This window comes from Glandiceps talaboti, chromosome 8, assembly GCF_964340395.1.
Source record: "Glandiceps talaboti chromosome 8, keGlaTala1.1, whole genome shotgun sequence".
In the NCBI taxonomy this organism is placed as follows: domain Eukaryota; kingdom Metazoa; phylum Hemichordata; class Enteropneusta; family Spengelidae; genus Glandiceps; species Glandiceps talaboti.
The window spans coordinates 2395356-2414193 of NC_135556.1; the positions used below are offsets into that span (position 1 = coordinate 2395356).

General features: G+C 35.6%; 1 protein-coding gene across 2 annotated transcripts in view; it reads right to left on the reverse strand.

Annotated features, from left to right (window-relative positions):
- The window catches only part of LOC144439475 (stromal interaction molecule 2-like), a 115547-nt gene that overhangs the window by 37944 nt on the left and 58765 nt on the right, over nt 1-18838 (reverse strand). For both annotated transcript variants that reach the window (XM_078128762.1, XM_078128763.1), the window contains 7 exons: nt 17542-17653; nt 11925-12037; nt 9257-9431; nt 8425-8602; nt 4896-5066; nt 4298-4398; nt 3055-3230 (listed from right to left, as the gene is read on the reverse strand). In XM_078128762.1, the coding sequence (XP_077984888.1) occupies nt 3055-3230; nt 4298-4398; nt 4896-5066; nt 8425-8602; nt 9257-9431; nt 11925-12037; nt 17542-17653 (1026 nt within the window). The remainder of the gene's footprint in view (nt 1-3054; nt 3231-4297; nt 4399-4895; nt 5067-8424; nt 8603-9256; nt 9432-11924; nt 12038-17541; nt 17654-18838) is intronic.

An 18838-nucleotide genomic window follows, 5' to 3' on the forward strand; every position in this document is an offset into this window, starting at 1 on the left:
CAACTGCCAGTACTTACTATCAAATGTAGTAGTAAACCTAAAGTAACCAATTGCCAGTACTTACTATCAAATGTAGTAGTAAACCTAAAGTAACCAATTGTCAGTACTTACTATCAAATGTAGTAGTAAACCTAAAGTAACCAATTGCCAGTACTTATTATCAAATGTAGTGGTAAACCTAAAGTAACCAATTGCCAGTACTTATTATCAAATGTAGTGGTAAACCTAATGTAACCAATTGCCAGTACTTACTATCAAATGTAGTAGTAAACCTAAAGTAACCAATTGTCAATACTTACTATCAAATGTAGTGGTAAACCTAAAGTAACCAATTGTCAATACTTACTATCAAATGTAGTGGTAAACCTAAAGTAACCAATTGTCAGTACTTACTATCAAATGTAGTAGTAAACCTAAAGTAACCAATTGCCAGTACTTACTATCAAATGTAGTGGTAAACCTAATGTAACCAATTGCCAGTACTTACTATCAAATGTAGTAGTAAACCTAAAGTAACCAATTGCCAGTACTTACTATCAAATGTAGTGGTATACCTAAAGTAACCAATTGCCAGTACTTACTATCAAATGTAGTGGTATACCTAAAGTAACCAATTGCCAGTACTTACTATCAAATGTAGTGGTATACCTAAAGTAACCAATTGCCAGTACTTACTATCAAATGTAGTGGTATACCTAAAGTAACCAATTGCCAGTACTTACTATCAAATGTAGTAGTAAACCTAAAGTAACCAATTGCCAGTACTTACTATCAAATGTAGTAGTAAACCTAAAGTAACCAATTGTCAGTACTTACTATCAAATGTAGTAGTAAACCTAAAGTAACCAATTGTCAGTACTTACTATCAAATGTAGTGGTAAACCTAAAGTAACCAATTGCCAGTACTTACTATCAAATGTAGTAGTAAACCTAAAGTAACCAATTGCCAGTACTTACTATCAAATGTAGTAGTAAACCTAAAGTAACCAATTGCCAGTACTTACTATCAAATGTAGTGGTAAACCTAAAGTAACCAATTGCCAGTACTTACTATCAAAAGACCAGTGTGTACTAATTTGACATAAAATATCCTTACTTACAACTACAAAGTACAAAGCAACAATACATCTTATTCCAACAAGAACAGTTCAATTAATTAAAAATACCACATGTAAGTATGAATGACATATGTTTTTTTGTTTGTTATGGGTACAAAGGTAAAATATATTTGGATTCCAGTATTATCTTTGTATAGAATATTACATTGTAATGAAGCCACCAACAAGGCAGAAACCTATTTGTATAAAGTAGGTAACACTTCCTGAATTTCTGTGGCATGTCTTACCCCTATTGATGGGTAGACTGAAGTCAATATGGAAGAAGTACTGTAAAATCTTCCAGAGTAGCTGTGTGACCTCTCATCTTTGTGAAAGGTTTAAGTGATCTTGTCATGATGGAAGTATGAGGAAGACATTTATTTGTTATTAGAATCGGACGATTGTCAGTGACTGGAGAATAGTGTTTCAATTTGTGATTTTTGATGATTTTAGACAAAGACCTGTTTCACACCCAGTTTCACAAATGTTTTTGATTACATTCTTGTTGTTGGTCGATTGTGGCATGATGCCGTTCATCATGACAGGTACTTAACCATATACAATGTCACATATTACTATAGATGTACACATGTGACATTGTCTGGGGACTTACATGGTATTACTATAGATGTACACATGTGACACTGTCTGTGGACTTACATGATATTACTAAAGATGTACACATGTGACATTGTCTGGGGACTTACATGGTATTACTAGATGTACACATGTGACACTGTCTGTGGACTTACATGGTATTACTAGATGCACACATGTGACATTGTCTGTGGACTTACATGGTATTACTAGAGATGTACACATGTGACATTGTCTGTGGACTTACATGGTATTACTAGAGATGTACACATGTGACACTGTCTGTGGACTTACATGGTATTACTAGAGATGTACACATGTGACATTGTCTGGGGACTTACATGGTATTACTAGATGTACACATGTGACACTGTCTGTGGACTTACATGGTATTACTAGATGCACACATGTGACACTGTCTGTGGACTTACATCATACATGGTATTACTAGAGATGTACACATGTGACATTGTCTGGGGACTTACATGGTATTACTAGATGTACACATGTGACACTGTCTGTGGACTTACATGGTATTACTAGATGTACACATGTGACATTGTCTGTGGACTTACATGGTATTACTAGATGTACACATGTGACATTGTCTGTGGACTTACATGGTATTACTAGAGATGTACACATGTGACACTGTGTGGACTTACATGGTATTACTAGATGTACACATGTGACATTGTCTGTGGACTTACATGGTATTACTAGAGATGTACACATGTGACATTGTCTGTGGACTTACATGGTATTACTAGAGATGTACACATGTGACACTCTGTGGACTTACATGGTATTACTATAGATGTACACATGTGACATTGTCTGGGGACTTACATGGTATTACTATAGAGGTACACATGTGACATTGTCTGGGGACTTACATGGTATTACTAGAGATGTACACATGTGACATTGTCTGTGGACTGTCATGGTATTACTAGAGATGAACACATGTGACATTGTCTGTGGACTTACATGGTAATACTAGATGTACACATGTAATATTGTCTGTGGACTTACATGGTATTACTAGATGTACACATGTGACACTGTCTGGGGACTTACATGGTATTACTAGAGATGTACACATGTGACACTGTCTGTGGACTTACATGGTATTACTATAGATGTACACATGTGACATTGTCTGGGGACTTACATGGTATTACTAGAGATGTACACATGTAATATTGTCTGGGGACTTACATGGTATTACTAGATGTACACATGTGACATTGTCTGGGGACCTACATGGTATTACTAGAGATGTACACATGTGACATTGTCTGTGGACTTACATGGTAATACTAGATATATATAAATGGTATGATATGATGTGACTTACTGGTCAGGCTAAGTGGTGTACTTGCAGCAGCAGCAGCTGCACTATCACCCTGTACCAATTGTCGTAGAAAGGACAGGCCTGGATTATTCACAATAGGCTGTTCTATTAACATTTCAATTTGACCCCATCGATGAAGTCTTTCTTGTAAATCTGAAAGAACTTCTGCTAGTGCTGATCTGTGGAGAGAGAAAGTAAGCTATAACTTTATGTTATGTCAAAGTCATACTAATTCCCACCCTAATCCCTTTTACTATCTATTCTGCATTTCTTACTGTAAATATACAGGACGACCAATACAATAGTTGTTGTTTAAGTGACAACAATTTTACTTCCCATTTTTAGGGTTTGTATGCATGTCTTAACAAAAACTTTCTAGAAATAAAGGGCTTATATGCAGGCAAATAATAATATTGCTTTCTTGGACATATTTGTTTTTTATTTCCAGAAACCATTGTTATGTTTTTTTTTATTTTTTACAGAGGAAATCATCCTTGATTATTTTAGAGAAGCAATAAATGACAAAATTGTAGCGCCCTCTAGTGGCAGTTCATTACCAAAACTGATAAATATGTTTGGGACAACTTGTATGGGCATGTGGTGATATGATATTTGCATGCATTAATTTTCACAGTGTATGTATTGACAGGGCTGGGGTTATACAGCATACCCAGTGCACAGAATGGCAAACACATAACGGAAACACAGGTAAATATTAAGAACCTAAATCATGAAATATTGAGGGCAAGTAGGTTTGTCATTTGGGCAACAGAAAATATTTGTTCAAGGCAAGTACTTAGAAAAGTTAAGTTTGAGCCCTCTATATGCTTATCAATTTTAGGTTAGAATGAGTCCATGTAAATTCCTGCAAATTATAACTATGAAAAAATGCACAAGTCATGTTCAAAGTAGAATTACTTACTATCGTGGCAGCCATATCATTCAAAAATACACTTGACTAGTATTTCCAGACAAGGCGACTACTAAGCGTGTGCACCTCGGTGTTTGTTGATGACATTATCTCAGAGTTTTAGTGTAACTTCAGCAATGTCTGTCATTGTTGTAGCAAATGTAGAGATAAAGTTGGGAAACCAATACTAGTAATCTAACAATATCTATGTAAACATTTTGTCAAATCAGCTGTAATGTAATGTAACTTCACATAAAAGATTTTAACCCATCTAATGTAATTCATAATGAGTGGTTTATCATACTGTGTATAATTTTACAAGAGAGAGATACTTACTTTGCGCTCAGTATTCTGTGATCCACTTCATCTAGTGAACTACTATGTGCAATTCGCAATGATCCCATGAAGGCACTGCGTTTCTTGCGTAATTTTTCACACTTTAAGAAAGCACAGAACATACTTTACTATACAACACTGAATTATCACTTCTGATATGCATATCAATATAACATATTTACAATTCTAATACCGGTAGATGTCCCGATAAAGAAAACAACACCCATCACTTTGATAGTTTGTGGTTTTCAGTTGTTCTTCGGGGGCAGTTGTCCTAGAATCACCATACAGCATGACATATCATACTGGTACCTTACAAGTGGTCTGATATGGTAGCATGACATATCCTACCTTACAAGTGGTCTGATATGGTAGCATGACATATCCTACCTTACAAGTGGTCTGATATGGTAGCATGACATATCCTACCTTACAAGTGGTCTGATATGGTAGCATGACATATCGTACCTTACAAGTGGTCTGATATGGTAGCATGACATATCCTACCTTACAAGTGGTCTGGTATGGTAGCATGACACACATCACACCTTCTAGACTAAAATACACTAAGTAGCTATGAATTGTTGCCAAGTCTTACCCCTTCTTTAGCAGCAGTCAATTGTTGCTCAGCTGCTTGCCTCTTTTGGTTATAATACTGCAATTCTATTTCATGTGTAACTTGTAGCCATAATTGTAATGTATGGGGTGGAAACCATTCTCCACTCCTGCATTCTAATTCTTTTTCTGCTTTCCTCAAAGCACTGCGAACCTACAATACAAACATCACAATAACCATTACATATTTGGTATTGGAAACATGCCCCTATATAACAGTCAGCACCATAGTAACATACTGGATAATGATAACGGTATATTCAGTGTTTCCGCTGCCATTCGCCAAACACTAAAATGGCGAATAAAACCTGAAATTGGCGAACTGTTTAGTTACCCTGTTCGCCACTGTGGCGAACTCATTCTACGGGGGGCTTGAATGAAGTATCGTCGAGATGAAACCAATTTTCAGCAGGCTGGAGTGGCCATTCTTTTGCTTGCCGTAGTGCGCAGTCTCAGAACTGTGCAGACTCGACAGCCTAGGGAGCTTGTACGTCATCGCATAATTTCACCAATGAAATCAAGCCACTCCCAAACCCCACCTATTAGCAGTTCACTTTCAAATTTGAGTGACATGCACGTCTTGAAGATTCTGAACTCTCTCCGCCATTACGCATTCCTCCTGCCTCGTGTCGTCGCTTTTGTTTGTATACTGTACTAGGACATTGATTATTCATGACCTCACGAACACATGTACAGAAAAGTCTGTTTGACTGTGGATTCAAAGGATGTGGACCGGAGTCGAAAGCGGCCACGGAGACCGCTACATGCAGGAAACGTGACTCGCCTGGCGCCCAAAACATCGATGATGGAGGTGAAACTGCAAGTTTCGAAAAGAAACGTAGACGGCGAGTGCAGGAGGAATGGTTTGGAGAATTTCCTTGGTTGTTGTACAAAGAGGAATCAAAACAATTTTTTTGCAAAGCATGCCAAGCAGCAGGACAAGACAATGTGTTTACGTCTGGTAAGACATCAGATATTCCGAAAAAAGACAATTTCATAAAACACCAAAAAACTGCTGGGCATAGACTTGCAACACAAGCTCCCCAGGCAGCGTCTGATATGAGACGATGTACAGTGACGACATAAATGTATAAATGTTACTATCAGTATGATTTGTCTTTATTTTTCATTTCTAATAAATTGACACGGATCACTAATTTTTTGGCTGGCTAATTGTGGCTAATCATTTTTTTGTATAATTAGCCACAATGGCTAGCAGCTGAAATTAGCCAGAGGAAACACTGTATATTGTCCACCTTACAACTCTAAGTCATCATAGTATCATACTGGATAATGATAACAGTATATTGTCCACCTTACAACTCTAAGTCATCATAGTAACATACTGGATAATGATAACAGTATATTGTCCACTTTATAACTCTAAGTCACCATAGTAACATACTGGATAATGATAACGGTATATTGTCCACCTTACAACTCTAAGTCATCATAGTAACATACTGGATAATGATAACAGTATATTGTCCACCTTACAACTCTAAGTCATCATAGTAACATACTGGATAATGATAACGGTATATTGTCCACCTTACAACTCTAAGTCATCATAGTAACATACTGGATAATGATAACGGTATATTGTCCACCTTACAACTCTAAGTCATCATAGTAACATACTGGATAATGATAACGGTATATTGTCCACCTTACAACTCTAAGTCACCATAGTAACATACTGGATAATGATAACGGTATATTGTCCACCTTACAACTCTAAGTCATTATAGTAACATACTGGATAATGATAACGGTATATTGTCCACCTTACAACTCTAAGTCATCATAGTAACATACTGGATAATGATAACAGTATATTGTATACCTTACAACTCTAAGTCATCATAGTAACATACTGGATAATGATAACGGTATATTGTCCACCTTACAACTCTAAGTCATCATTATAGTAACATACTGGATAATGATAACAGTATATTGTCCACCTTACAACTCTAAGTCATCATTATAGTAACATACTGGATAATGATAACAGTATATTGTCCACCTTACAACTCTAAGTCATCATAGTAACATACTGGATAATGATAACAGTATATTGTCCACTTTATAACTCTAAGTCACCATAGTAACATACTGGATAATGATAACGGTATATTGTCCACTTTATAACTCTAAGTCACCATAGTAACATACTGGATAATGATAACGGTATATTGTCCACCTTACAACTCTAAGTCATCATAGTAACATACTGGATAATGATAACAGTATATTGTCCACCTTACAACTCTAAGTCACCATAGTAACATACTGGATAATGATAACAGTATATTGTCCACCTTACAACTCTAAGTCACCATAGTAACATACTGGATAATGATAACGGTATATTGTCCACCTTACAACTCTAAGTCACCATAGTAACATACTGGATAATAATAACGGTATATTGTATACCTTACAACTCTAAGTCATCACAGTAACATACTGGATAATGATAACAGTATATTGTCCACCTTACAACTCTAAGTCATCATAGTAACATACTGGATAATGATAACGGTATATTGTCCACCTTATAACTCTAAGTCATCATAGTAACATACTGGATAATGATAACGGTATATTGTCCACCTTATAACTCTAAGTCATCATAGTAACATACTGGATAATGATAACGGTATATTGTCCACCTTACAACTCTAAGTCAGCATTCTGTATTCAGTCAGTAATTTTCCTCTTGAATTGATCTGAGAGCGATTCATAAAAGACCATTGAACGAAATGTCTGTTCAATAATATTGTAATTATTTTTGATGTATTGAAACAATTCAGCTACATGTATTTCTGTTTGATGTATATTAGTTTTGCACCGAGGACCAGTTTATAGCCAATTTCCCTGGTGATTGAGAGGTCAACCAAAATTGTCTATATTTTGCACACACTGGTCAGAAAAGCAATGAAACCTTCCGAGTAATTCATAAACAGGAGTTAATTAGTGTTTAATATAAGTCTTTATTTACCAACAGTATTTGTTTGTTAATATTAGATGTTACAATTGATTACAGTAGTGACAGACAATACTGTTTATATAATAAGCTCCCCTATTGCTGAGATGATAAACACAGTCACCCCTCCCCCAATAGATGTCCCTTCCCCTACACTTTATCTCCTCTCCTATCACTGGTTACTTTCATACTGTCTCTTCTGTTCACCTCAAATGACACTGAAACTCCCTTTCCGCCCTCTCCCTATTTTATTGGATTTTAATATTGATGTTCTAAACTAATTCTACAGTTAGTAGTGTTCACACATAGATTCTGTAAATACTGTCTTTACCTTTTCTACTAAACTAAAACAAAAGTTGTCCTCTACTTAGGGTAGGGGGTTGATCATTCTGTCCAAACTGATTATCAAAAAATATTTGCCATCCAAATGAAACTATTTTTTATGCAATCTATAATTGTTTTGTTTTCAAATTACAAATAGATATGCTCAACACAATAACAAATGTATGTTTTGGAGTACCTGATCAAGTTCTTCTTCAGCTAATCTGAGCCTATTCAGTTCGGAGTGTGTGTCTTCTCTCACTAAGTGAAGTCTTTCTGCCTCAGCTTTTGCTGCCATGATTTCATCTCTCATTTTTTCTTCCAGTGATTTTTTCTCTTCCACTACGTTCTTCTGTTCCTGATGTGCTTGTTGCAGTCTTTCAAAGATGATAAAGAGAACAGATGTATTTTACAGGCACCATGACATCCCATGTACCATGTAGTGTAACTTATATAATACATGTGTATTTTACAGGCACCATGACATCCCATGTACCATGTAGTGTAACTTATATAATACATTGTGTATTTTACAGCCACTATGACATCCCATGTACTATTTAATGTAACTTATATAATACATTGTGTATTTTACACTGGAGTTTAAGTTTTTTGACCCAAAACGCACATCTCTCATGCGATCATTTTCATTTGAACAATTTCCCAACTAGACACCTAAAGTAACATGACCACCAATTATCAAAGTAATCGGTCCAGTGGTTTTTGACTTTTTAAGTTGTTTACACACACACACACACACACACACACATCCACATCCAAACACATCCACACACACATCCACCCACACACATCCACCCCCCCCCCCACCACACACACACACACACATCCATCCACACACACACATCCACACACAAACACACACAGTTCAGTTGTGCTAAAAATAGAAAAGTCAGTTTGGTTATTAAAGGGGAAGGTCAAAAATATGGTATTTATCACCCTCCTCCTACCCCCTTTCCTTCAGTCATGGGTGTGGAGGTGTGTCACTGGTCAACAAAGATGTGTATACTCACTTCTCTTGAAGTTCTTGGAGAGATTCCTCTGCTTTGTGTAAACTTTCCATATCTTTCATCATCTGTTTCATGTGACTCTGTGAATATTTGTGTTGTACATATGCAAACCAGCATCCACCTACCGCAATAACCAGGGACAGCACCAGGGCTGTATCTTTGATGTAGTTATGTCGTGCTGTCAGGTATACAAATGTATAACACATCATATCATCAAACAATATATCACCTCTCAGTAATATCAAATCCGTTTCAATCTGTGGCACAAACCTTTTTGCAGTAATTATCCACTGCACACAAATGGCTAGAATATTTGTCTAATTTCACATAAACTACTACTCCAGGGAGAGAGAATTTTGATATACAATCTTGGGTGACTATTTTACAACATCATTATAAAGTAGCCTTGCTGCTGACAAATTGGTATTTATTTTGAATTTTCAATTTGTAAAACAACTTTACCAAGTTTTTCAACTAAAAAAAAATAAATATGAAAAGCACTGACCTACATTGTAGTTGTACACATTTGTATATCAATAAATTGCAAAAAGGTAAAAAGTATGTAAAAGGTTTGTCATTGTATACACAATAACAAAATATTTTAAAATCTTTTGCACTTTCAGTTGAGTTTCAACCATTGATTTGATTTGTGTTGTTTCATCTGTTTTTACTTAGCGGAGAAAAGCATAATTATTAGTGATTCACTAATATCTGAACTGAAGTTGTTTTATGAATTAAAAATCCAATATAAATACCCAATTATCATCTATATGGCAATATAAATACCCAATTATCATCCATAAGGCCAATATAAATACCAAATTATCATACATATGGCCAAAATAAATACCAAATTATCATCTATATGGCCAATATAAATACCCAATTATCATCCCTATGGCCAATATAAATACCCAATTATCATCTATATGGCCAATATAAATACCAATTATCAACCACATGGCCAATATAAATACCCAATTATCAACCACATGGCCAATATAAATACCGAATTATCATCCACATGGCCAATATAAATACCCAATTATCATCCATTTGGCTAATATAAATACCCAATTATCATCTATATGGCCAATATAAATACCAAATTATCATCCATATGGCCAATATAAATACCAAATTATCATACATATGGCCAAAATAAATACCAAATTATCATCTATATGGCCAATATAAATACCCAATTATCATCCCTATGGCCAATATAAATACCCAATTATCATCTATATGGCCAATATAAATACCAATTATCAACCACATGGCCAATATAAATACCCAATTATCAACCACATGGCCAATATAAATACCGAATTATCATCCACATGGCCAATATAAATACCCAATTATCATCCATTTGGCTAATATAAATACCCAATTATCATCTATATGGCCAATATAAATACCCAATTATCATCCATATGGCCAATATAAATACCCAATTATCATCTATTTGGCTAATATAAATACCCAATTATCATCCATATGGCCAATATAAATACCCAATTATCATCCATATGGCCAATATAAATACCCAATTATCATCCATATGGCCAATATAAATACCCAATTATCATCCATATGGCCAATATAAATACCCAATTATCATCCATATGGCCAATATAAATACCCAATTATCATTCATATGGCCAATATAAATACCCAATTATCATCCCTATGGCCAATATAAATACCCAATTATCATTCATATGGCCAATATAAATACCCAATTATCATCCCTATGGCCAATATAAATACCCAATTATCATTCATATGGCCAATATAAATACCCAATTATCATCCATATGCCAATATAAATACCCAATTATCATCCATATGGCCAATATAAATACCCAATTATCATCTATATGGCCAATATAAATACCCAATTATCATTCATATGGCCAAAATAAATACCCAATTATCATCCATATGGCCAAAATAAATACCCAATTATCATCCATATGGCCAAAATAAATACCCAATTATCATCCATATGGCCAATATAAATACCCAATTATCATCCATATGGCCAAAATAAATACCCAATTATCATTCATATGGCCATCTAAAAGGGAACTTTCATACACAAAATAACTATGTATCACAAAAAGATCATTTCCAAATTCTATACAATCTTTAATAATTAAATGTGTAACAGGAGCCTAGTTTCATAGCGTTCTGTATCTTTAGGAAATAATTTCATATGCAAAAATATATGAAGTCTACCTGATCATTGAAAATGTTTGATCAGCCATAAAAATGCATTTCTTTTGCCTACAAGTTGATACAATTGTTTGAATAGGAAAGGCTAGACCATCTCTCATCAACACTTACACACAAACTACACACATGATGTAACAAGATGTTTAAAAAATACCATCTGTCATGCCATTGCAAGACGAGACATCATTTAAACAAGATGAGAAGATTCTCACCTGTATAAAGGTTAACGACAGACTTTGTGTAGTGCAAGTTTTTTACATATAAACATTAATCACATTGGACAACTGTTGTGAATTGAAAAACAGTGTAAATAAGAACTATATGTTTTGATACTCCAAAGAGAGATTTAAAAAATTGTGTAGGGCAAGTCTTTAACACCGAATTGGACAAATGTTGTAAATTATTGAAGATACAAATAAGAACTTACGTTTTGGTGCTCCAAAGAGAACTGCATCTGTAGCTTTTAAGTTAATTTTATGTTTATGTACAGTGTCTTTAATACCAAGAATTGTGGTAAGAAACTGATTATTTACAGCTAACCTGAAAAACAAACAAAACAACATAGTGATTAAAAGGAAGTACATGGAACAGGAGCATAGTTTGATAGAGTTCTGTATCTTCAGGAAATAAAAAATAGCACCAATGGCATTGTAGCACAACTCTATTTAGCTGCTGCTACGGGCGTGGTCTTGTTGCTAGGCATATTTACTTACATTTTTTACAACACTATCTGCTATGACAGTTTGTTTATGTTTGTTGATGTATACATACATGTCAATTACCAAGTTTCAGAGAAATTGGTCCAGTCATTTCTGAGAACTGACTACAGACACACGCATGGACGCAAGCATGCGGACACACGGAACCCAATCTACTTTGTCCTGTGGGGACTAATAAAGAGATGACACTGTAAAGGGTGTTTGAGTGTTACCTTTATGGTGTCTATCTCAACATGAAACTTGTCATCAGACTCACTGATTTTGATAGTTCGTTTAATAGCTTGGACAGGCTTCTTCAAAAAGAGCCATAAAGTGTGGAAAGTACTAAATAATTTGAGAGCAACATTTTTTCATTTGAAAGTCAGTTTTTGCAGTTTGGCAATTAATGGTGTACATTCTATACTGTGATGTGACATTCTATACTGTGATGTGAAGTAAAGTTTGTTATTATTATTATTATTATTATTATTATTATTATTATTATTATTAGACACCAATAGTCATGTAACTTGGCAACACTATCTGTTATGACTGTGTTTGTTGATGGATACTGCAACACTATCTGCTATGACTGTGTTTGTTGATGGATACTGCAACACTATCTGTTATGACTGTGTTTGTTGATGTACACTGCAACACTATCTGCTATGACTGTGTTTGTTGATGTATACTGCAACACTATCTGCTATGACTGTGTTTGTTGATGGATACTGCAACACTATCTGTTATGACTGATTGTTGATGTATACTGCAACACTATCTGTTATGACTGTGTTTGTTGATGTATACTGCAACACTATCTGCTATGACTGTGTTTGTTGATGTACACTGCAACACTCTGTTATGACTGTGTTTGTTGATGTATACTGCAACACTATCTGTTATGACTGTGTTTGTTGATGGATACTGCAACACTATCTGCTATGACTGTGTTTGTTGATGGATACTGCAACACTATCTGTTATGACTGTGTTTGTTGATGTACACTGCAACACTATCTGCTATGACTGTGTTTGTTGATGGATACTGCAACACTATCTGCTATGACTGTGTTTGTTGATGGATACTGCAACACTATCTGTTATGACTGTGTTTGTTGATGTATACTGCAACACTATCTGTTATGACTGTGTTTGTTGATGTATACTGCAACACTATCTGCTATGACTGTGTTTGTTGATGTACACTGCAACACTCTGTTATGACTGTGTTTGTTGATGTATACTGCAACACTATCTGTTATGACTGTGTTTGTTGATGGATACTGCAACACTATCTGCTATGACTGTGTTTGTTGATGGATACTGCAACACTATCTGTTATGACTGTGTTTGTTGATGTACACTGCAACACTATCTGCTATGACTGTGTTTGTTGATGTATACTGCAACACTATCTGCTATGACTGTGTTTGTTGATGGACACTGCAACACTATCTGTTATGACTGTGATTGTTGATGTATACTGCAACACTATCTGTTATGACTGTGTTTGTTGATGTACACTGCAACACTATCTGTTATGACTGTGTTTGTTGATGTATACTGCAACACTATCTGTTATGACTGTGTTTGTTGATGTACACTGCAACATTATCTGTTATGACTGTGTTTGTTGATGTACACTGCAACACTATCTGTTATGACTGTTTGTTGATGTACACTGCAACACTATCTGTTATGACTGTGTTTGTTGATGTATACTGCAACACTATCTGCTATGACTGTTTGTTGATGGATACTGCAACACTATCTGTTATGACTGTGTTTGTTGATGTATACTGCAACACTATCTGTTATGACTGTGTTTGTTGATGTACACTGCAACATTATCTGTTATGACTGTGTTTGTTGATGTACACTGCAACACTATCTGTTATGACTGTGTCTGTTGATGTACACTGCAACACTATCTGTTATGACTGTGATTGTTGATGTATACTGCAACACTATCTGTTATGACTGTGTTTGTTGATGTACACTGCAACACTATCTGCTATGACTGTGTTTGTTGATGGATACTGCAACACTATCTGCTATGACTGTGTTTGTTGATGTCTGTTGATGTATACTGCAACACTATCTGCTATGACTGTGTTTGTTGATGTCTGTTGATGTACACTGCAACACTATCTGTTATGACTGTTTGTTGATGGATACTGCAACACTATCTGCTATAACTGTGTTTGTTGATGTACACTGCAACACTATCTGCTATGACTGTGTTTGTTGATGTACACTGCAACACTATCTGTTATGACTGTGTTTGTTGATGTACACTGCAACACTATCTGCTATGACTGTTTGTTGATGGATACTGCAACACTATCTGTTATGACTGTGTTTGTTGATGGATACTGCAACACTATCTGTTATGACTGTGTTTGTTGATGTATACTGCAACACTGTTATGACTGTGTTTGTTGATGTACACTGCAACACTATCTGTTATGACTGTCTGTTGATGTACACTGCAACACTATCTGTTATGACTGTGTTTGTTGATGTATACTGCAACACTATCTGTTATGACTGTGTTTGTTGATGTACACTGCAACACTATCTGCTATGACTGTTTGTTGATGTATACTGCAACACTATCTGCTATGACTGTGTTTGTTGATGTCTGTTGATGTATACTGCAACACTATCTGTTATGACTGTTTGTTGATGTTTGTTGATGTACACTGCAACACTATCTGCTATGACTGTGTTTGTTGATGTTTGTTGATGTACGATGTACTCTATCTGCTATGACTGTGTTTGTTGATGTCTGTTGATGTACACTGCAACACTATCTGCTATGACTGTTTGTTGATGTATACTGCAACACTATCTGCTATGACTGTGTTTATTGATGTTTGTTGATGTACACTGCAACACTATCTGTTATGACTGTGTTTGTTGATGTACACTGCAACACTATCTGTTATGACTGTGTTTGTTGTTTGTTGATGTACTCTATCTGCTATGACTGTGTTTATTGATGTTTGTTGATGTATACTGCAACACTATCTGCTATGACTGTGTTTGTTGATGTCTGTTGATGTATACTGCAACACTATCTGTTATGACTGTTTGTTGATGTTTGTTGATGTACACTGCAACACTATCTGCTATGACTGTGTTTGTTGATGTTTGTTGATGTACGATGTACTCTATCTGCTATGACTGTGTTTGTTGATGTCTGTTGATGTACACTGCAACACTATCTGCTATGACTGTTTGTTGATGTATACTGCAACACTATCTGCTATGACTGTGTTTATTGATGTTTGTTGATGTACACTGCAACACTATCTGGTATGACTGTGTTTGTTGATGTACACTGCAACACTATCTGTTATGACTGTGTTTGTTGTTTGTTGATGTACTCTATCTGCTATGACTGTGTTTATTGATGTTTGTTGATGTATACTGCAACACTATCTGTTATGACTGTGTTTGTTGATGTACACTGCAACACTATCTGCTATGACTGTGTTTGTTGATGGATACTGCAACACTATCTGCTATGACTGTGTTTGTTGATGTCTGTTGATGTATACTGCAACACTATCTGCTATGACTGTGTTTGTTGATGTCTGTTGATGTACACTGCAACACTATCTGTTATGACTGTTTGTTGATGGATACTGCAACACTATCTGCTATGACTGTGTTTGTTGATGTACACTGCAACACTATCTGCTATGACTGTGTTTGTTGATGTACACTGCAACACTATCTGTTATGACTGTGTTTGTTGATGTACACTGCAACACTATCTGCTATGACTGTTTGTTGATGGATACTGCAACACTATCTGCTATGACTGTGTTTGTTGATGTATACTGCAACACTATCTGCTATGACTGTGTTTGTTGATGTATACTGCAACACTATCTGTTATGACTGTGTTTGTTGATGTATACTGCAACACTATCTGCTATGACTGTGTTTGTTGATGTATACTGCAACACTATCTGCTATGACTGTTTGTTGATGTCTGTTGATGTATACTGCAACACTATCTGTTATGACTGTTTGTTGATGTTTGTTGATGTACACTGCAACACTATCTGCTATGACTGTGTTTGTTGATGTTTGTTGATGTACGATGTACTCTATCTGCTATGACTGTGTTTGTTGATGTCTGTTGATGTACACTGCAACACTATCTGCTATGACTGTTTGTTGATGTATACTGCAACACTATCTGCTATGACTGTGTTTATTGATGTTTGTTGATGTACACTGCAACACTATCTGCTATGACTGTTTGTTGATGTATACTGCAACACTATCTGCTATGACTGTGTTTATTGATGTTTGTTGATGTACACTGCAACACTATCTGCTATGACTGTCTGTTGATGTATACTGCAACACTATCTGCTACGACTGTGTTTGTTGATGTTTGATGTATACTGCAACACTATCTGCTACGACTGTGTTTGTTGATGTACACTGCAACACTACATGTATGTTACATGTACGACTGTGTTTGTTGATGTACACTGCAACACTATCTGTTATGACTGTGTTTGTTGATGTATACTGCAACACTATCTGCTATGACTGTGTTTGTTGATGTATACTGCAACACTATCTGCTATGACTGTGTTTGTTGATGTATACTGCAACACTATCTGCTATGACTGTTTGTTGATGTATACTGCAACACTATCTGCTATGACTGTGTTTGTTGATGTATACTGCAACACTATCTGCTATGACTGTGTCTGTTGATGTATACTGCAACACTATCTGCTATGACTGTGTTTGTTGATGTATACTGCAACACTATCTGCTATGACTGTGTTTGTTGATGTATACTGCAACACTATCTGCTATGACTGTGTCTGTTGATGTATACTGCAACACTATCTGCTATGACTGTGTTTGTTGATGTATACTGCAACACTATCTGCTATGACTGTTTGTTGATGTATACTGCAACACTATCTGCTATGACTGTGTTTGTTGATGTATACTGCAACACTATCTGCTATGACTGTGTTTGTTGATGTATACTGCAACACTATCTGCTATGACTGTGTTTGTTGATGTATACTGCAACACTATCTGTTATGACTGTGTTTGTTGATGTATACTGCAACACTATCTGCTATGACTGTGTTTGTTGATGTATACTGCAACACTATCTGCTATGACTGTTTGTTGATGTATACTGCAACACTATCTGTTATGACTGTGTTTGTTGATGTATACTGCAACACTATCTGCTATGACTGTGTTTGTTGATGTATACTGCAACACTATCTGCTATGACTGTTTGTTGATGTCTGTTGATGTATACTTTATAGTAGTATACACACTGTACCTTGGTAGCATAGGTCCATCCACTGCATTGTTCTGGAATGTTTCTGTATATTGTGGTAAGTCTACTGAATGTATCAGCCATTCTATGGTCTCATCTACAGTCCAGTTATACACTGTCAAATAAAACATAACAAATCATTTGTGTAACTGTTCTTTGTCTATAAATAAATTTGATGTCAGAAAGCCACTAAAGAGAAGTATGTCACATCCTCTACAGCTGACAGTCTAATATTTCAGTCAGTAGAAGGTGTATAGTTCCTATAAACAAATAAACTGCAAGAACTAACAACTTACAAGACTAGACTAATACTAGGATTTCTCTATATTGATCTACAATGTACCAGGTTTTTTTCATGGGTTGTTTGAAGATATAATCAACTTGGAGTTCTCCTGGTATAGGAGTTCCCTACCAAACCTGCTGCTGTACAAAGCATGGATATCTACATGTACAAAAGTTAGACAAGCTCAACCCCTTCCCCTTGGCTTCCTGCCCCTCCCCCTTTGAGGTACTTAAAATGTACATGTACTCGTGTAGAATCCAAGCAAATGGGAAATAATGAATAAAACCCCATTGGCATGGATTCCACGCTAGGTACTTACATGCAAGACAGGGATATCTAGCTTTCACTCATTTAATTAATCATTTGCTATACTGTATTTACGAAAATAAATCCCTCTAAACATCAGATAAATGTTAAAAACACATTATAATGCAATCTTAAATTATTTGATCCTGGTAAAACGTCCTTTTCTTTGAACTTCTCCAGGCTTAGCAAAGTAAAATGGAAAATATTTATCATCATTCGGTATGAAAATTTATACTCACATAATCAACAAATTTATTGAAAACAAATCTCAAAATTTTTGCTGACATCTTGTCAGTATCATCTGAGGGGTGTACTACAAAGGGCTATTGTCACGTGTCTCAGAAGACACTCCTAACCCCCCCCCCCTCTGTAGTACATATGCACCCCTGACGATGCTAACAGAAGACATCAGCAACTAAAATATATTTGGGATTTGCTTCCAAGAAATTTGTTGACTCTTTGAGTAGAAATTTTCATTACTATTTAAGTATTAACATTCATTCTCACATTGGGTACTTGTTTGTTGAAATATAAACAAAAGAAAAGAAAATGATATGTGCACTGTAATAATAGTAATAATACTATATACAGTACTTTTTTTCTTTTATAAATGCAAACATTACCCATGTTGTTCCAACTTTCTGATGTACATGCATACCGTTACATTGTCATGTATTGTCACAGACCTGTCACCAACTCCTCAAGGTAGCA